Here is a 24,980-nt window from a genome sequence, read left to right as displayed (position 1 = left end):
CCACCTGCAAAAGTGTCTTGAACTTAATGGTGCTCATGTTGAAAAATAAAATTTATATTATAAATTTTTATCTTTTAATTCCATTTTCCATTGACTTTTTGAAGCCCTCTAGAGTGTGTGTGTGTGTGTGTGTGTGTATGTGCACACACCACATCATGTTTATTCATTCACCCATTGATGGACATTTCGTCTTCTGTGTTTTAGCTATTGGGAATAAGGCTACTATGAACATGGATGTACAAACATGTCTTTGCGACCCTACCTTCAATATGGGGTATATACCCTGAAGTAGAAATGGTACTTCATATGGTACTTTTATTTATTATTTTTTGAGAAAACACCATACTGTTTGCCACAGTGGCCGCATCATTATACTTTCTTACTAACAGTGCACAAGCGTTCTAATTTCTCCACGTTTTCACCAACACTTGTTATACTTCATTTCTTCTTACGGTTGAACAATAGTCTATTGCAGGTATATACCATATGTATTTTGTTTACCCATTCATCAATTGATAGACGTTTGGGTTGTTTCTGCCTTTTGGCTATCGTGAATAATGCTGCTATGAACATTGGTGTACACGTGTCCCTGCTTTCAACTTTTGGGGGGTTTATATACCTTGGAGTGGGATTGCTGAGCCCTGTGCTAATTCCATGTTTCACCTTCTGAGGAATCTTCAGGCTTCTGCAGGAGGAGTGTGCTCTGTAAGTCAGCTCCGGCCATCCCGGCCTTCGGAACAGATGCCCTTGGGCGGGGAACCCTTCCTCTGTCCAGTGTGCTTGCCCTCCCTCCTGCCGCCCTCTTTGCTCCCCAGAAAGCAGTTCTCTGAGCCTCTTTCACGCAGAGGTGCGGGCAGCTGACAAGGAAGATGGCCCTGGTGTCCAGCTGGGCCGCCCGCGGGGACGAGGTGTGGGCGGGTCCCCGCGCGTCCCGGGAGGGCGGTGTTGTGGGCGGCGGGGCAGGTCCTTCGGAGGCTCCCCGCTGAGCTGGGCCGTGTCCGCCCACTCCGGCGGCGGCGCGGGCTGGCAAGGTGAACCGCCGCGGGGTCCCCGTGCCCTGGGGCGGGCACAGCGTGCCGCTTGGGTACCGCCAGCGCTGGGGGCTGCAGAGCCCTGCTCAGAGCGCGAGCGCCCTCGTTCCCGCCCGAGGCGGCGGTTCGGGAGCCTGAGCCCGGAGAGCAAGCAGCCCGCCCGGCTCCCTCCCGCGTGTTCTGGCCGCCGGCTGCCACCTCGGCGCCCCTGACGCTCCGGCCCGGGGCGATCCCCAGCTCCCCCAGCCGCGCGCGGCCCCGGGCGCCCCCGACGTGCCCCTGTTTCGAGCCCAGACCCGGCGCCCCCGGGAGCCTCACAGACCCGGCCCGAGCACACCTCCCCGAGCCCTGGGCGCCCCACGGCCACGGGAGGCAGGGACAGCGAGTGCCGGGCGGGCAGGGGCTGCGGGTGGCCTCGCCGCGGAGCCGCAACTCTCGGGATCTGCCGCGGCAGCGCGAGCGTAACTCCCTCCAGAGCCGGGAAACAGCCCCAGGCAGAGGAGGCAGAGAGCCAGGACCTGTCCTCCGCCTGCGGGCTTCTGCAGAAAACGTCTCGGACCCTGGCCGGGGAATAAAGAAACCCGGACCCCGTCCGCTGGGCGCCGGGATGCCGCAGGTACGGAGCGCGCCCTCCCGGGATGCTCCTGGGACCCCACGCTGCACCGGCGGCCGCGGGGTGCCCGGGATTTTCAGTGGGGAGGGAGCTTTCCAGGGAATTCGACTCATTTCTTCAGGGCGCCAGGCTACCTCTCCTCTGTCCTTAGGCGATGCCGCCCCCGGGCTCCCAGCAAAGTTGGGAGCAGCAAAAGGCGTATCAGCAGGGCTTTGAGAGTGGCTTCTAGGACCGAGAGGACACCCGGTGGGGGTGCGAGGGGGGTTCCTCCCTGAGGTAAGAATAAAGAAGAAAAGACCACTGGACAATTTCTCACCAAATCCTTAATCTCCTAATGCTCTCCCCCAGATTTCTCTGTTATTCTTTATTTTAAAAATCTACTTTGAGCCTGCAGGTAGCATGCCTGTAGGAGTACCCCTTCAGAGGTGGCATGCATCTGCGACACACAGGCCCCGGCCCTGCAAGGAGTGAGGCCTGTCCCGTGGGGGGACCAAGCCTGACCCCTCTGCCCTTTCAGCTCTGGGTTCTGCTTCTCCCCACTGACAGGGTCAGAGGACAGGGACTGAGCAGGACGGAACTTAGAGCTCAGAGGAAGGAAAAAATCAGGGAGAGGAGTTAGGAGAGGGAGGCAGCAATGGGGCTGAGTCTCACTGGGGTGCAGAGGGACTTTAACCCTGGCCCCCAAAGACACGCTCCAGATGTCTTGCCTTTGAGGGGAGCGGGCAGCAGGCTTCCCTGGCGCATCTGGGCGTCTTCCCCACCGTTGCCTTTCCCAGGAAGCTCAGGTCAGTCATTCTTCTCTTCCCTCTGTTCCCCTGTCATTTGGGGTGCTCTCCAGACCCTGGCCCTCCTCTTACACCTCAGCTCTCCGGTCTAATGTCTTCAGGTTCTGGGAGGGACTGCAGGGAGGAGGCAGGGGACAGGGCACTCTGGCTTTCTTTCTGTCCCCAGAAGTGCTGCTGACACTTCCACCCCCAGCCCCATGAGGTGATATGGCGGAGTCGCTGTGTCAGGATTTCATTCCCCTTCCTTGCAGCTGACAGAGGAGTCCTGAGTACACGCAGTAGTAACTCCTTGCAGTTCTAGGGTGTAGCACCCTCCCTCTCCAGGGAGCTCTGTGCTGTACAGACATTATCGATCTCCTCGAGGATGCTGAACCCTGAGTGTTTAAGCTATTTACCTCAGCACACACAACCAGGCAAGGAAGGGTTCTGCTCTATGGCCCCCTTTCTTACCCACTCAGAACAGGCTGTGAATTCGACGCTGCAGCCTCTGCCTGGGGGTGGGCCTTGGTAAATGCCTTGATAGGCTTCCAGCAGATTGTGATGTGGGGACGGGGAGCCTAGTGAGGAGAGAGGGAGGTGGCTGCTCCGTGGGCTCCAATAGCATCGTTGTTTTGCCAGAAGACCAGCTCGTGGAGAGCAGACGGGCTTGTCTCAGAGCCCTCCCTCTTCAATGGCATTGAGTCATTTCTTTGAAGCCACTGGGAAGGAGTTATTGCTACCACAGAATGGGAAGGGAACTATTCCACAAGGGCAGAGTTCAGGCAGTCAGGACCGTGAGTGGAGCAGGTCGTTTCTGTTCTCTTCAGCCTCCCCACACTCCCAATGTTGGTCCTTGAGGAAAAGTGCAACGTTTCAGAATCTTCAGTGGAGCAGAAATAAACTCAGTCAGTGCCCGGGTGTCTCTCTAGCAATCCACCCTTTCCTAATTGAGTATGTGGTTTTCATTCATTTATTTTCTCTTATTGGTTCCTTCATTTCTACTCCGTCACCCTCTGCTCCCTCTGAGCAGGTGGCTAATGGGTCTGCTTAGGTTACAGGATGATTTGAAATTTGGCCAGGTTCACTCCAACATGTAGCCAACTGTTTGTATGTCTTTCAAAGGCTTAGAATGAAGCTTCGATACTGTACCCCAAGGATGCCGGCAGGGACACTCTGACTCATTAAGGAAGAGCTGAGTGTCAACAGAGAGGGGAGACGTCAGCCTTGCGGACATTGCCCCCAGGAATTCCCAGCAGTGTTGCTCACAGCACCACCTGGCCTATGGAGATCACCACAGGGATCGCGGATGAGAATGCCACCAACACTTCCACCAACTCCTTTTCTGTGCTCGACCCCCACGGAGCCCACGCTGCTTCCTTCCCATTCAACTTCAGCTACGGAGACTATGATATGCCCTTGGATGAAGATGAGGATGTAACCAATTCCCGGACTTTCTTTGCTGCCAGGATTGTCATTGGCATGGCCCTGGTGGGCATCATGCTGGTCTGTGGCATTGGCAACTTCATCTTTATAGCTGCCCTGGCCCGCTACAGGAAGCTGCGCAACCTCACCAACCTGCTCATTGCCAACCTGGCCATCTCTGACTTCCTGGTGGCCATTGTCTGCTGCCCCTTTGAGATGGACTACTATGTGGTGCGCCAGCTCTCCTGGGAGCACGGCCACATCCTGTGCACCTCTGTCAACTACCTGCGCACAGTCTCTCTCTACGTCTCCACCAATGCCCTCCTGGCCATTGCCATTGACAGGTGAGCACAGGGGCTGTAGGAGCAACAAAGGTGGTCAGGGAGGAAGGCATTGGAATTACCCGTCCTTTACTGCAGCTGCAGATTGTTGAGAGGCATCGTGTTTGCATGGGGGACTCAAAACAGTGACTGAACAGTGAGAAAAGCTCCAGTTTTCCAGCTCTGGTCAGGCAGGAGGCAGCAGAGGCCCTGAGGGTTAGGTGGCCAGAAGGCTTTTGATTGTCCCCTTCCCCTCTGCTATGGACATGCTCCTAGATTCTGTACCTATTCAAGGTCTAGAGTAGACAGCCAAGAGGAGGTATTGAGGGATAAGTTTAACTTCTAGGCAGTTACCTCTTGGTCAACTTGGAAAGCTAGAAGGACGTTTCTCTCTTAGCAAGACTTTCTCTACTAAAATATGACCTTCTAGTATCAGGTAATTTCTAAATAAGATTGATGTATTTGTTTTGAAAGAAAAGAAAAAGAAAAAAGGAAGCATATGCTTACTTACTTTTTGTTGTTATTGCTGCATTCATCACTTTGCACCTTTTCATCCATTTGCATGCAAAAGTGCAGAAGACTGTCTAGTTGATGGTAAATACAGCCTTTGCATATCTTTTTTAAATTTAGTCTTTTCATTTAATATAAACTTGTGCTAATGGGCCAGGGTGGTCTTTTCTCCCTGGGGGGCAGTCTTTGCAAGCTCCTCTGCCCACAGTTGGACTGTCATTACAAAGCACCTTGTTACAGTCGAGAGACAGTTACCCTGAGGGTCAAACCAGGCCTCCTTGTACTTGGATCTGAATGGCCCGTCTCTCTCCCTTAATCCAGAGAGCCCGAAGCACACATGCTCTCCCTGTTCCACAGCCTCAGGGCTCGGGAGTAGGGGTTGAACTGGCCCTCACAGTCAGGGCACCCCAGGGCAGTGTTCTGGGGAGGAGCACAGCTAATAGTGTGTGTTTTCTGAAGCCATAGGCAGGTTAGCCAGGGCTAGGATGACCTGGAAAAGGATAACCCGAGGAAAGGGATCACTAAGGAGTCTGTCTTTAAAACCACTGAGGAGTGGAGCCTCTGTCTCCTTTCTCCACAGAAGGATGTCAAGGAGTTAGCAGCTCAAACAGCCCTCGGCCTGCCACCTGTAGAAGGTGCTTGGTGGTGTCAACCTTGCAGAGGGCTGCTACTACTTGGCCAGGGTTCTCCACCTGAGTCATGGAGCTCTGTGGCATTTTGTTCAGCTAGGCAAGGACCCTGCTACAGAAGGAGCAGGAGGAAAACAGTCAAGCAGAATATTGCCTCCCAAGTTCCCTTCAGAGCTACCAAGAGCTCCAGAGACTTTGTCTCTGAACTTTTCCAAAAATGGAAAGTGCCACCTTCTCTCTTAGCACATGAACAGGGCAAAGCATCAGGGGTCATTTCCTGAAGCTTCTTGCCAGCAAGACATCTTTTCCTAGGGGGTGCTCTCAGCTACTGAAAGTGGGGGAGGTAGGTGCCTGCTGTGGAGTGGGACACCCCTCCCTAGATGGGACCCATTTTACCACGTAGGGGTCCACTTGTTGAAAGGGGTAATGACTGTTGGAGGGAACAGCTTCAAGGGGGAAGGAGCCAGGATAAACTCAGGGGCATTGGGTTATTGTGAACATGTGAGAGGTAATATCTATGTCAATCAATCAACTTCGATCTACTGAACTCCTTCAAGCTCATATCCTGCTTTCATACCAAACTCAGCTTGCCTGCAATACTGTAGGCATTTCTCTTGCAGTGTGATTTGACACAGTGATAATTAGATACAATTAGAAAGATGAATTAGGGAACATGCTTTCGTCATGGGGACTGTTATTGTTTAGGGTGGGGTTGTGATTGGAAATTTGCACCCAGACATTGGAGGAAAGCACTGTGTGTCTGCACTGGGCCATCCAGTTGTCACAGAGGGGACAAGTGCCGAACTGTGGGTAGCACAGTAGTCTTGGCTGACTAACTGGCTGCTCTAATGCATGAAGTTCTTTTATTGATGTTTGTGATGTTTGCTTCAAATTATTTTTATTTTTATGTGTTGTGACCATCTAATTTCAATTTTGTGGTCTAGGAATTCATTGATTTTTGTCTGCTCTCATTTATTGCTGAGGATTTGATCACTGATTTTCAGGTTAGTTTTGGGCAACTAATTTTTATCTTGGTATAACAAATACACACATAGTTGTAAAAATGCTTTATTTAATAAAAATTTCTGTAGAAATAGGGTTAGCAGTTATTCTGTCTGAGTTTAAATTGCTGCTGTACCACGTAATAGGTGTAGGGCCTTATGTTAGTTATTTGACCTCTCTCTGCCTCAGTTTTCTCATCTGTCAAAATGGGAATAATAAGAAAACCTAATGCATTGGGTTGCTTTGGGGATGAAATGAAATAATATATGTAGTTGCTTAGAACAATGTTTAAAACGGAGTAAGCACTCAACAGTGGATATAATAATTCTTAAATTAGCCCTTGTAGAAACAACTACAACAAAAAAAGATAAACTAATACATATTTCTGATCCACTAACCTCTTTTCATTGATGTGATTGTTTTATGATGTGATTTAAGAACATTAATACCAGGTTTCTAAGAAAGAGCAGAATAGAACTATTTATCCTCTATCTGCTTAGATTTCTGTTCATATTATTGTTCTCCCAGGCACCTAAACTGGAAAGTCTCTTTTGTCCTACCCGCTCTCCCCTCCTCGCCAGCATTTATTCGATTTCTAGGTCCAGGCAATTCCCACCTTCTTCCCTCAGGGCTGGACTAGCCTAGTCTCCCCTTGGTCTTCCTACCTTCAGTGTCTGTTTGCTCTGCCCGTCTGTCAACCCTACTCCCCTCACAATCCATCCCCAAATTTCATTCATTCATCCACGCATTCATTCAAACAATGCATTCTTATAGAGTGACTACGATGTGATAGATACTATTCCAAGCACCAGGATATGATGGTGAATAAGATGAAAAAGCTCCTTGTCTCCATGGAGCTTATGCTCAAAGGATGGAGAGAGATAACAATCAGGCAAACAAAAAGGGAAGGTAATATCAGAAGCGAGAAATACCCTGAACAAAAACAAACACACATAGAAACATCTAGCGACTGAGGTGGGACCTACTCTAGGTGAGCAGTCAGTAGAAGTGTCTCTGAGAAGACATTTGAACCAACCAATGCACCAGGAGGGGGAAAAAGCCTGCCCTGTGGGGACTGGGAGGAGGCATTCTGGACAAAGGGAATTATGAGTGCAAAGGCCCCAAGGCAGGAACAAACCTGATAGGTTCTGGGAACAGAGAAGGCCCCGTGGCCAGAGGGAAATAAGCAAAGCTACTGCCAGATTAATCTCATGCCTTGTACAAGTCTCCCCTCTCTTACTAAAAGACCACTGCAACTCCATTGTCTACAAAGTCTGGCTCAAACCCCTTCACCTGTTCTTCCAACCTTTTATTATCTAGCCCCAGACTGCCTCCCAGTCTCATGCTGGGTAAACACATTTATGTCCTTTATTTGCAAAGAAACGTGATCTTTTTAAGACCTGTCACCCTGGCTTTTTACATTTCTATTCGCCCAGTGCCAGGCAGTAGATGAGGGTGAAGTTTCATTAAATTCCTCTTAGGTGCCCAGAATTCACAGACAGCCAAAGTTTATAAAAGAAGTAAGACATGATCACTGCTCTCAGGGAGCTTACTGTCTAGAGTGGGGCGTGGGGGAGAACTACCACGTATGAAACGGTTACAGAATAAGTAAAGGATAAACTCTAGGTAGAATTTAGTGAAGAGTGAGTTCGTTGTGTACTGGAGCAGTCAGAAGAGGCTTCTTGGAGGAGGTGGACTTTTAACTGGCCATCAACAAATAAGCATCAGCAAAGGAGAGTAAAGTTTTTCCAAGAGGGTAGAACTGTGTTTGCAAGAGTCTAGAGGTGGGAGTGCCTGAATGAGTACGAGGTACCTTGGGGAGATACGTCAGGCAGGGTCAAGAAATGTAAGGTGAGTAGAGATCAGAAAGGACAGGGCCACATCCAAGAGATCTCAAAACCCAGGCAGAACTGATGGCAGAAGGGACTGGAAAAAGATCTTGAGAGAACTCTGCTCCCCTGCTCCCCACCAGGTCTGGGCTTTCTCTTTGATGTGGAGACACCAGCACTGTCCTTGAGGTATATCTCCCAGATCCCACAACACGTGGGGCACTAGGGACTCTTCTGTTACCAGCCCGTCTGCGTACCCACTGGAATGCCCTCCGCTTCTGTCTTGATGAGGCCAGCTAAGGCTTGTGTACCCTCACCCAACCTTAGGAAGCACACGTGCCCCTGGTGAGCATATTGATCAGGGCAGATTGGCCTAAGGAGCAGGTTGTGCATTCTGTGCCCATCCCCAAACCAGCCTAGTAGCTCTTGGGACTGCTGTTGCCATAATTAGATCTGGGGCTGGGTCCTGGGGGCAGAGAGGGAGCCCAAATGCTCTTTGCTTAATCACCCAGCCCACTATTGTCACACAGTCATTGCCTGGACGTGTCTTTGTCCAGCAGCCTTTATTCTTTGTTGTCTGGGAACTATTGGCTCTAGATGAATCTGGACCTAAGCCACTGTAGTGGCAGACACACAGGGCAAGCCAAGGGCATACTCACAAACAGAGAAAAGTAGCTGCCAATTGTCTGACCCCTTCTTGGAACATCCATAGGTAGAAACCAACTGTGGTGGAGAGGAAAGCGGAGACGGGCTGCTGGGATGCCAGGAAGACAGGAGGAAGGGGCATTGCTGGAAGTGAGGGGGCAAATAGTACGACTGGAGAGTCCACTGGATTTGCAAGAAGATATGGGTCTGAGTCATGGTCTGTCAGTTTCTAGCTGAGTGGCTTTTGGCAGGTTATTTAACTTCTCCAAGCCTCAGTTTACTCACCTGTAAAATGAGCATCTTTGTTCTCACCATTTAATAAGGTTCGTATTGCCTAGTGAAAAAGTGGATTTGAAAATGCTCTATAAATTGTAAACTTCTTTACAAACATAAGGAAGCGTTACTAATACTAGAGTTATGGAGTTCTGATCCTAGCCTAGCCAAGACTGATAGAAAATCCTTGAAACAGTTTTCTGCAATTTGCCTATTGGTAAATGTATCTACCAGGAAGGCCTCTTGCACAGCTTCTGGCACTAACCCTGGGGCTGGAGTGGGGTGATGTCAGTGAGCCAGGATGAAAAAACTATCTGGTGGGTAGTCACATGTTACCCTGAAGATTAGTTTTGATGTGAAGAGTTAGATCCAATGAAATAGAACGTAGGAGAGAACTTGCAAATGCAGTATTTGCCAAAAACAGGTAAGGGAAAATTGCAGTGTACATGCAATAACTCTGAAAAAATACATTTTAAGATACTAACAGTTTCTTATATATTAATAGCTTGCTGTTATTTATATGCCGTGTCTCATTGCATCCTCATAGTATTTAGGTGATATTCCCATTTTACAGGTTGGGAAATTGAACCTCCAGGGCTAAGAAAAATGACTCAGATCCACAGAGCAAACTTGTGACAAAGCTGGGATTAGATTCTTGGTCTTCTGAGTCCTAGGTTGGTATTCTTTCCCACATGTTCATTGAAAACACATTCTGAGTTTGAAACATCATAAAGGTTTAGGAAGTCAGTATTGGAAAAAGAAGGAATAGAATTATATAGTGAAAATTCTTATAGTGAACAAATATGAATATAGAAATATCTTAGAGGAATTAGCTAAATGTAGTAGGGTGGACAGACAGCAAGCAGGCTGGTGAGAGCAGAAGCTCTAAACTCTTAGGTTTTGTTGTGAGTGAGAGCAAGTTTGATGCCCTGGTTACATGAGGAGCACCTTGGTCTTTGTGAAGGGCCCACACCCATGCACTGACAACAGCACTGTCAACACCCTGAAGACATTCTCCTTTTACCCTTGGGCACTTGGCACTTGGGAGACTGGCTAGAGTGCTAGGAGTGGTGGCCAGCTGGGTGTCCAGAGGGTGGACACAACCCATCTATCTTCTTCTAACATCTGGGAGCTAGAAGAGAGTGAGAGTCTCACCCTGGTGAACTCTCTCAATGTGTCCGGCTGCCAGTGCTGTGGGGGAGGGACAGAAATAGTAGAAATACAATTAGGGAAGAAAAAAAAAAGAATGAACCTCTGTTCAAATCACAATCCCAAGAAAGATGCCCTGACAGGGATTGGTTTCAAAGGAAACAGAACTTGTTTGGCTTTCCTTCAGGTTCCTGTCACATTTGCTCTTGGTTCTACCTGGGATAAGCTGTGGACACGTGAGAATGTGTTCGTTTCCAGTGTTGACTAGTCCTTCCCTCCCACTTCACTTCCCACCTTTCTCCTCTTCCAACTTCCATCCCCTGCCAGCCACAGAATGTCTTCCAGGAAACCGGAGCTCTCTGTGTAAGTATGTGCACTCTCTGGGAAGGATGCTATCAGCTATCGTACCGCACGATGACTCACATCTCCCAGAAAGAGCTCTCTCTTCACTCCTGTACCACTGCGGTAACAGCAGTGTGGGGTTTTTTTCTTTTCTTTCTTTCTTTTTTTTTTTTGGAAGGCACAAAAGCAATATCTTTTACTGTCTGGTGCTTTGTGGTTAAAAAGAAAATACGTTCATGTATATCAATTGATTTTCACATCAACCCTGTGAGGTAGGGTTAAATGTTTTCTATCAAGGATTCTGTGGTATCTGACCTTGAGAAAGACACTCATCTCTCACTAGCTTCCGTCTCTCCATGTGGAAAATGAAATAAATGGTCACATGCTTTTCCTCCACCTTTGCATGCATACACATACACATTTTTAAAATGTGGAATGAAGAAAAACTTTGCCCACCGCTCCCCTTGGAAAGGGCAGATTCTCCCAACAACTCTTTGGAATCATCCCAACAACTCTTTCAGCTCTAAACTGTGAGGTAATTAGAGCGAATGTCCTGAGAACAGCATGGAGCTGGGAATCGTGCCAGGCTAGAAACTGATGGGAGATATTACCACATTTAATAATAATTGTTACGATTTTTGAGTGCATACTAGGTTTAACACTGTGCCAGGAATGTGGATACATTACCACATTTAATCTTTACAAGAAAACAAACTTTTACAGATAAGGAAACTGAGGCTCGGAGAGGTTAAGCAAAACTTTCATGGTGTTTCCCAGCCGGGTAGAGGTGGGGTCTGCGGCCAAGCCCGCCTTTCGCGGAAGCCCGCCTGCCGCTGGGCTTTTCCTGCGCACACACCACGCGGTGGCGCCTCCCAACGTGGCACAGCGAGTGACCGCCCCGCACTGCCTCCTAACGGCGGCCCCCTTGTGTTCCCGCCCTAGGTATCTGGCCATTGTCCACCCGCTGCGACCGCGGATGAAGTGTCAAACGGCCACCGGCCTGATCGCCTTGGTGTGGGCCGTGTCCCTCCTCATCGCCATCCCCTCCGCCTACTTCACAACCGAGACGGTCCTCGTCATCGTCAAGAGCCAGGAGAAGATGTTCTGCGGCCAGATCTGGCCCGTGGACCAGCAGCTCTACTACAAGTCCTACTTCCTCTTCATCGTGGGCGTGGAGTTCGTGGGCCCCGTGGTCACCATGAGCCTGTGCTACGCCCGGATCTCCCGGGAGCTGTGGTTCAAGGCGGTGCCCGGGTTCCAGACGGAGCAGATCCGCAAGCGGCTGCGCTGCCGCAGGAAGACGGTGCTGGTGCTCATGGGCGTCCTCAGCGCCTACGTGCTGTGCTGGGCGCCCTTCTACGGCTTCACGGTCGTGCGCGACTTCTTCCCCGCCGTGTTCGTGAAGGAGAAGCACTACCTCACCGCCTTCTACGTCGTGGAGTGCATCGCCATGAGCAACAGCATGATCAACACGCTGTGCTTCGTCACCGTCAAGAACAACACCGTCAAGTACTTCAAGAAGATCATGCTGCTCCACTGGAAGGCCTCGTACAACGGGGGTAAGTCCAGCGCAGACCTGGATCTCAAAACCACCGGGGTGCCTGCCACGGAAGAGGTGGACTGCATCAGACTGAAATGACCCCACCGACCCTGCCAAGTTTAAACACAAGACAGGATCTCTGGGACACGGACTCGTGTGCTTGGATGCACTCCATCAACCAAGGCCTCCTGGCTTGCTGCAGAGGGTGGGGTACGTGGACGGCTCTGCGAACACTGTTCAAGGAGCGCCATGCGACTAGACACTGTCACCAGTGGCCGGCATTCACTGAATGTCTGATTTGTGCACCACTAGGCACAGGTCAAACCTGTCTGTATATGTTGATGACATTTAGTTGGCAAAATGAAACAGGAATTAAACCAAAGAAAGTGTTGTGGTACAGATGGTTGGGAATAAGGGGGTTTCCTGAAAGAAACAAGAGTAGGCACATAGGACTGCAGTGCATGTGTTGGTAGTGGGAGGGTGTCTCTGGACCTTAGTTACTCCTCAGACAGTAATGTAGCCCACCTCTGGGAATGTTCTTAGGCCTGAGTTCACTCCCAACATTTGAAAGGCAGGGGTAGGAATACAGAAGAGACTCCTGGCTCTTTCCACAGCCCTTCTCTTTCTCATCCCTGCTTCTGACTCTCACCACGAGGCGCCTTGCATGCAGGCACATGAGCACCCAGCACCGATGGCCAAGTGCTGTGCAGACTTTCCCCCCACGCTGCACTGTGGCCACCTCTCAGGCCTGAGGCTCTGCACATACATGGTAAGGCTCATCTTCAGGAGGATGGACTTGGAGAAGCCACACAGACCTTGGACGCCATTTGGACAGGGAATTATGGGGTCTTGGGACCTGCAGCAAGTCTAGAGAGGGAAGCCTGAGCTCAGGTTGGGCATGTCCCCTTGGTTCCATGGACTTTGTGCCCCTGGGGAGAAGGGAGGTACAGGTGGAGGAAGTCAACACAGGACCTCTGGAAGCCTGCGGGGCTGTGGGCAGGGGCTCAGGCTCTCCAGGTATAAGGATGTTATTCTGGCTTGGGCCAATTAGGCTTCCCCTTATGTCCTTCCTTTCCTTCTCATGTCTCTATATTTGTGATTCATAGAATCTTTGAAAGTAGACACAACACCTCATGGATGTGGCCGTCAGTCATTTTCCCATTCCCACCAGCTCTCAAATGAGAGTGAGGAAGAGTTCCCTCCTAACCAGACAGCCCTCATTGGTATGATTTGAGGGCAAGATATCTTTGTCACTCACGTATGAATCCCATCCTGGTCATTATTCCCTTGGATAGTCTCACTTCTTTTTTGAAATGGAGGTACTGTTGGGTGGGATAAGCCACCACAATTCTGCTCCTCAGTGTGAACGAAACCATGCTATCTGTGGCCAAGAATGCAAGTCAGATGCGTCTACCAGGGGATGGGAGGGCCCTGGGTACCCAGGAAAGAAGGGGACATACAAATGGGTGGCATTGGATCCAACAGTGAGCTTCAGTGAGCCCACAGACTTATTGAAGGCTCATCATACTTTCTAACCTGCCTTTTTGTTTGGTGTTTTGAATCTTGCAATTTAGTATTTTACAACTAGAAGATCACCTGTGTGGCCCTAGGCAAAGCCTCTTGGAGAGGACACCTGTGATACCTACTGACAGAATGGTTGTGAGGCGCCAACAAAATATGTGGGGGAATGCTGTCAACCACACGAGCAGTCAAAAGAATGGACCAGCGACTGCGTGGAGTGTATCTGGACAAGGAAAAACCTATTATCTGGGCTTATGTATCTAGAAACCTCACCATCGCCCCCTTTTATTATTCTTTGTGTAAACTGTTCCTTTGCCCTTCTTAGCAGGACTGTATGCATTATGTTCCCAATGACATATTGGCATAACAAACAAGGACAGGAGATTTGGTGGCAGAAACATAAAGGAAATGGCAGGTGGGTCTCCAGCCAGAGGATGAATTCAGGGTTTTGGAAAGTCCGGAATCAGAGCATTGCTGTGATCATGGAAGTATTGGTCGTCTTCCCAGGCCTGCCCCCAGTCAGCATGACCCTGGGCAAGATGATAGTTCTTTCTCAATTTGTTTTTATTCTCATGGGTATATAGAGCTACAGAATGGACTTGTTCTTGTCTTCCTACTTGATTCTAGAGTAGCACACTTTAAGTCTATTTAAGTGACATCTGTGTGGCATTTCCCCCTCCAAATATAGTCAACTCTTTATTTCTAGTGGCAAAGTTTATTTTCTATAGTCACTCTATTTCCCGGGAACACACATTTCAAAAACCTGTTTATTTCTTCCCATGTATCATCCAACAGACTTACCCTATGGTTTAGTCAGAATGCTCTCAGAGAATAAAAACTAATTGAAATATTAGCCTAGATGCATTGGAAAGCATTTTTTATTTCTTTTATAAAATCATATATTACATTCTAAAATCTAGAAAGTTAAATTTTAGATTAAAAAATAATAAAATGATGAAATGCATTGTTGTGATGTTCACCATTTCCATCAGGAATGCTAAGCTAGAGACGACTGTAATAAATAGGGGATTTTTAGATGCTACAACCAAACTCCTTTCAGCTTTTCAACCTACAATGTATCAATTTTTCACTCAACTCTCTGTAACATTTCGAAGTATTAGTATCTGCTTGTGATTTTGTAGTAAGTGAAAGTATTATGTTGTTATCAAATGAAACAAAAATATATGTGTATCTATAAAATCACTGAGCATGGTGTTCCTGTAATTTCCACCCCTTCCTCATATTTTTACTAGTTATAATATGCTGGTTCTTTGAGTGAACACTGAGGAGAGTCCATGGTCATATGAATTGCAAGAACAGTGCTAACTCATGCTCTTATTGCCTACAAACTTCCCCTCTTCTCCTAAAGAGATTTAACTGATTTATATATCCTCTTCCTATAAGTCTGCTCTGGCAAAACCATTAATACTTTTTAGCATCTGCGTGCCAAGACTTGAAATCTGAGGACCCATTTGTTTATGCCTATTATATAAGCTAAGGCTAAACCTTTGAATAGGTTTAATATCCATACGTGCATTGTGAGCAAGAGACAAACCTACGATATACACACCATGTTCAGACTCATTGAATTGGCTGCCCAGCTGATGGTTTTCCCAAAACCTGGTGGTAAAGCCCAACAAGGTGACATTTGTGCTTATGTGTCTCTTTTCTCTTTTCTACATACTTCCAATATGCACATTGATTTATACAGAAGGATAAACACATGATTTTGTAAACGCAAACTGTTTCTGTAACTAAAGTATAAGGGCAGATTTATAGTAACACTCTTGGAGATTTTGCCTGCTGAGTACACATTAAAAAAATAATTTCTTAAATCAAAGGCACTAAAACAAGGCAATGTGGTGACCACCACAGCAAGCCCTGAAGCGTGAAATGAGTTCCATGCTTATTATGGGAAAGGATGCCAAAGAATTTGTGAGATGACCAGAAAATTATAAATGAGTCCTGGATCTTAAAAAATATGATAAATCTTGGAATGTATCCACAAAGACTGAGTCCAATTCTGCTTCCTAGAGTGTAAGTGAGAATATCAAATTCAAGCCATTCATTTTACGGTTGATGAAACTAAAGTCTAGAATGAGGAAGAGATACATTCAAGGTCACACAGCTGATCGCTAGAGAGCCAAGGTTAAACCCCAAAGCTCTGAAGCTTAATTCAGGGCTCTCCTGTGACAGCATTCCTGGGTGCAGGGAGCATCAGAATCTTGGAAAGGGGAGGATCTTTTCCAAGAATCCTTGAGGTGACTGTTCAACCTCAGTTTGACCTTCCCTGGAGACCTTTAATAAGTTTAGCAGAGACATTCCTGGTTCCTTTGCAAGCCAAGTTTAGCTCGTTCTACCCCTGGAAATTCACAGCACAGACAAGGAGGCCAGGAGGTTTTAGGGAGGAACTGCTAAAAAATGTTTACAGATGCTCTTTCCTTACCTAACCTCGTTTGGGGCTTCCCTAGGAATATAGGAGGAAAGACACTAGGCCCCTTCCCATGAGAACAGCTGCCCTGCCCTAGGAAGGCAGAGGGGAGAGAGAAAGAAGCCGCGCGTGGCGGAATGTCCAGACTGGTGGGCAGGCCCTTGTGCTCGAAGTTCAGTGGCATCAGAGGGCCACCTCCTGCCTTTGCCAGTGAGGATAAGCGAAGTTGGGGAAGGCTTTTGGGATGAGGTGGGACTTGAGCTGGGCAAGTGGGGTGCACAGAAGCAAAAGAATGAGTATTCCGCCTAGGAAGAGAAACATTTATCTGCTACTGGAGACTGAAATTGCCTTTTACCAGAGGCAAGGACTTCTTACATAGTGATGGGATTGTCACCCCTGGCAGAGGTAGCCAAAAAACTGAAAAACACACAGAAACGTAAGCAAGGAATATCAGAGCCTTACTGAGAGTGGGTTTTGAGGGGGGTATGGGGGAAGGAGAGAGAGAAACTGGCCTAAGAAACCAGGTCTACGTATGGGGTGAGGGAGGGAAAAAATTAAAGAAAAACTGCAAAGGGTGGTTGTTGAAAGCAAGTGTGGCTGACTTTGGTACTAAAAGCAAGGACCATGTGTCAAGCTGAGCTGAGTATGTTACAGGAATTATCTCACTCAGTCCTCATACAGAGGTAAGGCCAAGTGTCTCTCTATTTTACAGATGGGGAAACTGAGACTCAACTCACAGAAGTTGCTCAAGCTCACATAAGTAGTGAATGTGCGCTGAGATGTGAAGCCAAGCAGTCAGATCCCAGAGTTCATGCTGCTGCCTTTAAATGTTGTTTCTAGATCTTTCTTGGGCTTTCCTGTAACCCAGATAAATTCCTTTCTCTTTAAGTCCAATCATTAAGTCATAAGTCGTCTCTTAAATTAACCAGATTTTCTTTAAAAATGAGAATAACATAACTTACATCTTTATTTTTCCTTCTCTGAGAAGTTTTAGTCACTCTAAACAGCTGCCCTGAATACAGAAGTCCTTTATCTTTGAGTGCCTTGGGTACTTTTGGCATCTAGTGAAGTTTATAACCTCTGCTCAAAATGCTGCTATCAAATTTATTCAATAAAATACATAGGAATACAAAAGAAATCAATTATATTAAAATGCAGTTATCAGCTACTTTAAGTTTGTGGTTAAGTATGACTATGTAAATCTTTATTTATATTTCATTTCTTCTTATTAAGTCTTTATCTCATGTCTTAACAAGATTTAGCATCAGGGATATATATATATATATATATATATAGTTATTACCACCATAATTTTCATGCAGCAATAAATGTAAATGATATTTTGAGATGTCTGCCTCAACTGCAATGAGATGTAAAATATCTGAGATTTCCCTCGGCAACCATCTCAGGAACTGCTAATACTAGTGTGGTTTGTTGCCTGCTTTTTAATGACAGGAAATGCTAAAGTTCAGGTACAGGTTAGTAAGAATAACAATGAATTTTTTTTTCCATCCAAGTTCACAGCCCCTTGAACTGGTTAAGAACACCTGCCCCGGGGGGTGGCCTAAGCAAGCACACTGGAGTGAGCATTGGTAGAAATGGAAATGGCAGGATGGAAGAGGCCCACCACATTTAAATGGAATTAAATCAATAGCTCTTCTCCGGACACCTTTCTTGTAAAGATGCCTCAGTAAGCATTATGGTTCACCAACTTTCTCTATGCCTTCTCAGTGACCCCAGTTCTGAACTGGATGGCAAAGATTCATCTGAGAAAGCCAGGGAGGGTTTCTCCTTATAACCTGGAGTTCCAAGGACTCTTTCACACAATTATTTAAGCCTGCAGTCCCCAACCCCTGGGCCATGGACCAGTACTGGTCAGTGGCTCTTAGGAACCGGGCCACGCAGCAGAAGGTGAGCAGTGGGCAAGTGAGCAAAGCTTCATCTGTATTTACAGCTGCACCCCGTCACTAACATCACTGCCTGAGCTCCGCCTCCTGTCAGATCAGTGGCAGCATTAGATTGTCATAGGAGCATGAACCCTACTGTAAACTGCGCATGTGAGGGATCTAGGTTGCTCTAATGCCTGATGATCTGAGGTGGAGCTGAGGCAGTGATGCTAGCGCTGGGGAGCAGCTGCAAATACAGATTATCATTAGCAGACAGGTTTGACTGCAGAGACCATAATAAATCAATTGCTTACAGACTCCTATCAAAACCCTATCAGTAAGTGGCAAGTGACAATTAAGCTGCAGCTAGCAGCAGGCTTTATAGTGGCAAGGGAGTTGATGTACTTCAATTATACAACTGCATCTGGTGGCAGGTTGTAAGTCAGAATCCAACACTGCCTTTAGTCCACACGTGGCCCACCCATTATTTTATTTACCATTTCTGTCTGCACTGCTTTCCCACAATGCACACTTCTCAGTCTCAGTTTTGGTAAGCCCACAAGCTAACCCTAGTAAAAATGAGTAAAAAACAAACGTTGCTGGAGAGCTTCTTTGAAAAGGGAGAAAGACCCAATGATGAGAAAGCAAAAGACTCTAAGACTGCCAGCAAAATGAAAGCTGCATTTAAAAGAAAATACCAAGAGTCCTACTTAAATTATAGGTTTATTGCAACAGGTGATTCACATTCTCCAAGCCCACTTTGTGTAATATGTGGCAACTGGCTGTCCAACAAAGCTATGAAAGCTTCAAAACCCTTCACCACATGGAGACCAAGCACCCTGCATTAGAAGACAAGCCTTTGGAGTTTTTCAAAAGAAAAAAAAAATGTGAACACGAAGAACAGAAGCAATTACTGAAGGCCACAACTTCATCAAATGTGTCTGCACTGAGAGCATCATTCTTAGTGGTTAACCGCATTGCTAAAGCCAAGAAGCCCTTTACTATTGGTGAAGAGCTGATCCTGCCTGCTGCTAAGGACATTTGCCTTGAACTTTTAGGAGAGGCTGCAGTTCAAAAGGTGGCACATGTTCCTCTTTTGGCTCGCACCATAACTAGAAGAATTGATGAAATAGCAGAGGATATTGAGATACAATTGTTAGAGAGGATTAATGAGTCACCATGGTATACAATTCAGGTTGACAAGTCTATCAATGTTGACAACAAGGCAACAATGCTTGTTTCTGTGCAATATATTTTTCAGGAGGATGTGCATGAGGATATGTTATATGCACTTTTGTTGCCAACCAACACCACAGCTGCAGAATTATTCAAGTCTTTGAATGACTACATATCAGGAAAACTGAATTGTCATTTTGTGTCAGTATATGCACAAATGGGGTGGCTGCCATGATTGGGCGGCTTTCTGGTTTCACCACTCAGGTCAAGGAGGTCACTTCTGAATGTGAGTGTATGCACTGTGTCATCCATAGACAAATGCTGGCTAGCAGAAAAATGCCACCTGAACTAAACAACATTTTGCAAGATGTGATTAAAATTATCAAACCCATTAAAGTACATGCCCTTCATGCAGCTCTGTGAGGAGATGGACACAGAGTGCACACGTCTTCTCTTATACACAGAAGAGAGATGGCTTTCTAAAGGTAGATCCCTGGCCTGAGCTTTTGAGTTACTAGAGCCTCTTCAGAGATTTCTTTTAGAAAAACAGTCACCATTGGCAGCACATTTCAGTGACACAGAATGGGTCATAAAATTTGCTTACTTATGTGACATATTCAACCTACTCAAATGAACTCAATCTGTCACTTCAGGGGAGAATGACAACTGTGTTCAAGTTGGCAGATAAAGTGGCTGCATTCAAAGCCAAACTGGAATTATGGGGGCAACGAGTGAACGTTGGGGTTTTTGAAATGTTTCAAACATTAGCAAAGATTTTGAAAGAGACTGAGCCAGGGCTTTCTTTTTCCCAGCTGGTGCATGATCACCTACCTCAGCTCTCAAAAGAGTTTGAGCATTACCAACCACAAAAGACCCCCTAACTGGGAAGGAATGGATCCACGACCCATTTGTGAATAAGCCAGGTGAATCGACTTTGTCCGTGCTAGAAGAGGATTAACTGCTTGAGATTGCAAATGACGGTGGCCTTAAAAATATGTTTGACACAACTTCAAATCTCCATACATTCTGGATTAAAGTCAAGGTGGAATATCCTGAGATTGCCACAAAAGCACTGAAAAGTCTGCTTCCATTTCCAACATCCTGTCTTTGTGAAGCAGGGTTTTCTGCGGTGACAGCAACCAAGATGAGATTATGGAGTAGACTGGACATAAGCAACACACTTCGGGTGTCACTGTCTCCCATCATCCCCAGATGGGACTGTCTATTGGCAGGAAAACAAGCTCAAGGCTCCCACTGATTCCGCATTATGGTGAGTTATAAAATTATTTCATTATGTATTACAATATAATGATAATAGAAATAAAGTGCACAATAAATGTAATGTGCTTGAATCATCCCAAGACCATTCTCCCCACCCCCTGCCTAGTCCATGGAAAAATTGTCTTCCATGAAACCAGTCCCTCGTGCCAAAGATGTTGGGGACCGCTGATTTAAGACGTATCTTGTCCTAGGCTCTGATGTTACAAAAGTGAATGACGCAATTCCAGCTCATGACCCTGCATGATTGCTCTTAAGAAGAGACAGTATTTTGGTTGCTGGGAAACACAAAGAATTAGCCTGTAAAAGCAGCATTGCAGATTTACTTACCAAGGTAATTACTCTCTTATTTGTTACTTTCTGTTCTTTATGAATCATTTTGTTTCTGCTTTCCTCATTTTAATTTTGTTAGCCGTTTCATATCTTCTTAAGTTGAATATACACTTTTATTTTTTCTTTTATCATAAGTGATTAAGAGAGTGAGTTTTCCTTTGAGCAGCATTTTACTTTTGATTGGACATGTAGAACTTCTTCAGCTGAAATATCCCTTTTTATTTTATCATATTTGATATATGTATCTCTTAGTCCATGATTTCAGTATTTGCTTTATGTATTTAAGACTTCAGCATTTATTATACTCATTTCCTTTTGTCTTCTGTGATTTTCTTTTTCCTTCCACGATAGACTATTCATTTTTCTTTTGTAGGCACTAATTCCTCTCTCTCTCTCTCTCTCTCTCTCTCTCTCTCATTCTTTTATTTCATTTCATTTGTATAATTGTGCATAGCTTTCCTGATTGCTTATTTTTATTTTACGTATCCTGGACGGAACTAGCTCTGTTACCCAAGGCAAGGGTGGGGAAACTTTTCATGTTGGAAGGTAGCATTAATTTAGCTGTAATCAAATAAGACTGCATTCAAGAAACTTCAATTAGATATACTTAAAAATCTATATTAATTTGTAAAAATCTAACTACAAAACTATTTGTTAATTTTAAAGTTAACTAACCTTTTAATGACTTTGTTGTGTCTGCTTTTGTTGGAAAACACTAGAATATTTGGTTGCAGCATGGAGGTCCACAGTTTCAGTTGATCCTCTAGATGAGTATCCGCCATTTGTGACCTTAAGGGCATCTTGATTTGGGTCAGGTAGGAGAATGTAGATTCACAGTAATAAGTGGTTGAAAAGCAAGAAAGCATTTTCAGGCATGTTGCTGAAGGTGTGGTTACTCTACTGTATTTTTCCATATTTCAATTGGACTTTTCTTAGCATCAAACAATGACTTTAAAATGTCAATCTACTGAGAGCTCAATCAATTCCATCTGTAGTTCTTTAGGTGCCTTGGTGATACCGACCAGGTGAGGCTGAAATGCTAATTTGAGTGTGATGTTATGGCTCTCAAAGTCAGTGAACCTTTCATTGTATTCTCCAATGAATTGGTCTATAACAGCTGTGCATTCTTTGAATGATTTTCATATATGATCGCACTCATCAATGACCTTTGCTAACTGGGGAAAATGTTCATACGAAATTTCCCTCTGAAGAACAAGTGTTTTGAAAAAAGGTAGCTTTTTTCAAAATGCCTATTTTTTTGCCACATATCATACATAGACTTAGTTTTTACCTTGCAAAGAAATATTCAAGTTGTTTTGATGTGATGTGATATCATGCAGAAATGTTGCATTCCTATAGAAATCTTCTTTCAATAATTCACACTGCTGATTCTATTCTTCATAAAATTTAACTATCTGTTCTCACAGAGATAAAATTTTGGCTAACACCTGTCCTTATGATAGTCAAAACACTTTAGAATGGTACCACAAATCCACACTGAATACTGACCTCATTGTTCAACTTTAGCATGTTATGAAACTAAGGATGCCATGTTGCATTTTCATGAATATAGTTAACAATACTTATAACTTGTTGCAAAGTGTCACTTAAAATAGTAGCTTTTGCACAGAGATTTTGCTGATGTAAGATATAATGAAAAGAAATGAGAGCATCTGGATCTGTTAATACTTTTTTAAATCTGTGCAATAAACCTTTCATGTTTTCCTGTCATGGAAGATGCAAGATCTGTACATACACACATGAAATTTACCAAATCCAGTCCAACTTCACAACATTTATCTTGAAAGTTGTTGAAGATATCTATTCCTTGTGTTCTGTTCACAAGAGTGTTCAAAGTGAGTAACTCTTCGAGTAGCAAAGGAAATCTTCTGTTATGTCTTGAGTGCAGTATAAAACCTGTGCCGAGTCAGTGGTATCAGTTGATTCATCCAAAGTGATTGAATAATATGTATTTTCCTTTTGAAGTATTGCATGAAGTTGTTCTGTTAAGTTGAAGGCTAATTCATGCTGCCAATCAGTTATGGTTCTCCGTGAAAGAGGCAGTTGTTTGTACTTTGAAACGTTATCAGCTAAACATACTACAACTTTGACAATGTATTCTTTCATAATTTCTACATCATTGGATGGCTTCCTTCCCCACCTCCCGCCCCCAGTATGTAAGCTACATTGTAAGTTGCTTCAGTGGCATTATTTCCAGGTCTTGTTGCTGCTTGAAAGAATTGTCTTTGCTTTTGTTTTCTTCTTTTAATTTCTGCAATACAACCTTTCAGGCCTCTCCCTCTAATTTAAAATATTTGTGGTCCTTATTGTATTATGATGCCGATGAACATTGAATTTCTTTAATGTTGATACTGCAGTATCATAAAGCAAACGAATCATCTTATCTTCAGCAGAAACAAGATAATATTGCAATTCCTAATCCTCTTTTAAAAATCTATTTTTTTCCATCAGCGTTTTGTTGGTCTTCTTTGACATGACAGTCTGTTAAGCAGAGAGAATGAAAAAATACTGTCAAGCTGTGCAACTATTCACAAATTCCACTTCAAACAGAAACACAGTGTTAATTCTCACCAGAGCTGCTTGTTAGAAAGATCCTGGCACCTCCCCATTCTCTCTTGCTTCCTCTATTGTCACGTGATCTCTGCACCTCTGGCTCTCTTTTGCTTCACACCATGAGTGGAAGCAGCCTGGGGCTTTCACCAAGTGCCCAATCTTCTAGCCAGCAGAATCCTGAGCCAAATAAACCTTTTTTCTTTATAAATTTCCATCCTCTGGTATTCCTTTATAGCAACACCAAACAGACTAAAATCAGACTAAAATGATATCTATTTATTTCTTTCTCTTTCTTTCTTTCTTTCTTTCTCTCTTTCTCTCTTTCTTTCTCTTTCTATTGGTCTAACTTATTATTGCTTGTTTCGTTAGGTTTAATGACATGTCTCCTTCACCATATTTCCATAGAAGATCATTGTACGTGTTTATGTAGAAGACTACTATAGGGAAGATTAATATGTTGGAGGGATTAGTGGCCAGAAGGAATGGAACCAGAGAGACAAATTAGGGGTGAGTAAAAATACAAAGGAAGAGCTGGGTGGAATTAAAATTTTTAAGTGTTACCAAAGATAAAGAAGGAAGAGTTAGAAGGGATGACAGTGATATTTTGAGGTTGGGTGATTGGCAATTTAGGAGCAGGAACTGATTTAGGAGGCAGATACAAAATTTATTATTAGATATTTTAATTTTGAGGTACTGATAAAATATTTAGGTATGTCCAGCAAGTATTTAGAAATATTGATGAGGAATTTAAAAAAAAAAATCAAAAGTTAGAGAAATTTGGTTACCCTTCACTTTGAACTATTACAAAGATCAGATTGTCAAATTATACTCACAAATTAGAACTCTTACTTAGTATCAAACTTTACAAATAATCTCAATTCTCAAGAAATCAAGAAGTTAGATAAAGCAGGGATTGTGTTGGGTAATTCAGTGGCTCCCCAGGTCCTCCCTTTCCATGTCAGACAGGGTCTTTGCCCCAAAATAAATGATGAGGTCTCTAAATGCAGTTTTCAGCCCACCTTGCTATATGGGGAACATTTAGGTTATGAAACATCTTTTTTTTTCAGCACAGATCGTTACAGGGATTTTGTGACTTTTTTAAAGAGGTCATGACTCATAAGTTTACAGATTCTAGTTTTATTTAACATAAGTAATCCTGAATATGGATATTATGCTAAGAGAATTCTACAAAGACTCTTTTTGTATCAAACCACTAGTCTATTCCAGGAGATCCAGTCACCAACAGGTTTCTGAGGAGATTCGAGTGGGCCATCCACCTTCTTACCTTGAGAAAATCTCTCTGGTAAAAGGGATAGAAATTGGAGGGGGGAGGAAGGGATGGGTATATACACATATAATGGGTGTGGTGAGCACCATCTGGGGGATGGACATGCTTGAAGCTCTGACTTGGGGTGCGGGGGCAAGGGCAATATACATAACCTAAACATTTGTACCCCCATAATATGCTGAAATAAAAAAGAAGAAAAAAAATAAATTTACCACAGGCTAGCTACCTTAACACATTCCTTCTCTCATATAAACTCAGTAGCTGAAATATTTGGAATGGATGAGAAGTTGAAAGGACAGAATCTACAGTGAAAATTAGAATAGCCATTTGAGAAATAGATGGAGAAAGGGGAGGCAGTAATGGGAAAGGGAGAGGAAAGTCAGAGAAAAAGAATAAATTTAGTGTGGCTGGGAAGTTTAGCTTC

The 24,980-nt window shown here is 44.9% G+C and overlaps 1 protein-coding gene across 1 annotated transcript; it reads left to right on the top strand.

The window, feature by feature from the left end:
* Positions 1-3,689: 3,689 nt before the first annotated feature.
* Positions 3,690-12,168, top strand: PROKR1 (prokineticin receptor 1). The gene is made up of 2 exons (XM_069495089.1): positions 3,690-4,174; positions 11,472-12,168. The coding sequence occupies exons 1-2, from the start codon at positions 3,690-3,692 to the stop codon at positions 12,166-12,168; spliced, it is 1,182 nt and encodes a 393-aa protein (XP_069351190.1).
* Positions 12,169-24,980: the final 12,812 nt, after the last annotated feature.

This window comes from Eulemur rufifrons, chromosome 19, assembly GCF_041146395.1.
Source record: "Eulemur rufifrons isolate Redbay chromosome 19, OSU_ERuf_1, whole genome shotgun sequence".
NCBI lineage: Eukaryota > Metazoa > Chordata > Mammalia > Primates > Lemuridae > Eulemur > Eulemur rufifrons.
This window is presented reverse-complemented; position numbering and strand designations above follow the sequence as displayed.

Excerpts from the sequence above, each read along its gene's own strand:
- PROKR1 (XM_069495089.1), top strand. The coding sequence starts at position 3,690 with ATGGAGATCACCACAGGGATCGCGGATGAGAATGCCACCAACACTTCC. Across the intron at positions 4,175-11,471 it reads CTGGCCATTGCCATTGACAG|GTATCTGGCCATTGTCCACC; the intron begins GTGAGCACAGGG and ends TTCCCGCCCTAG.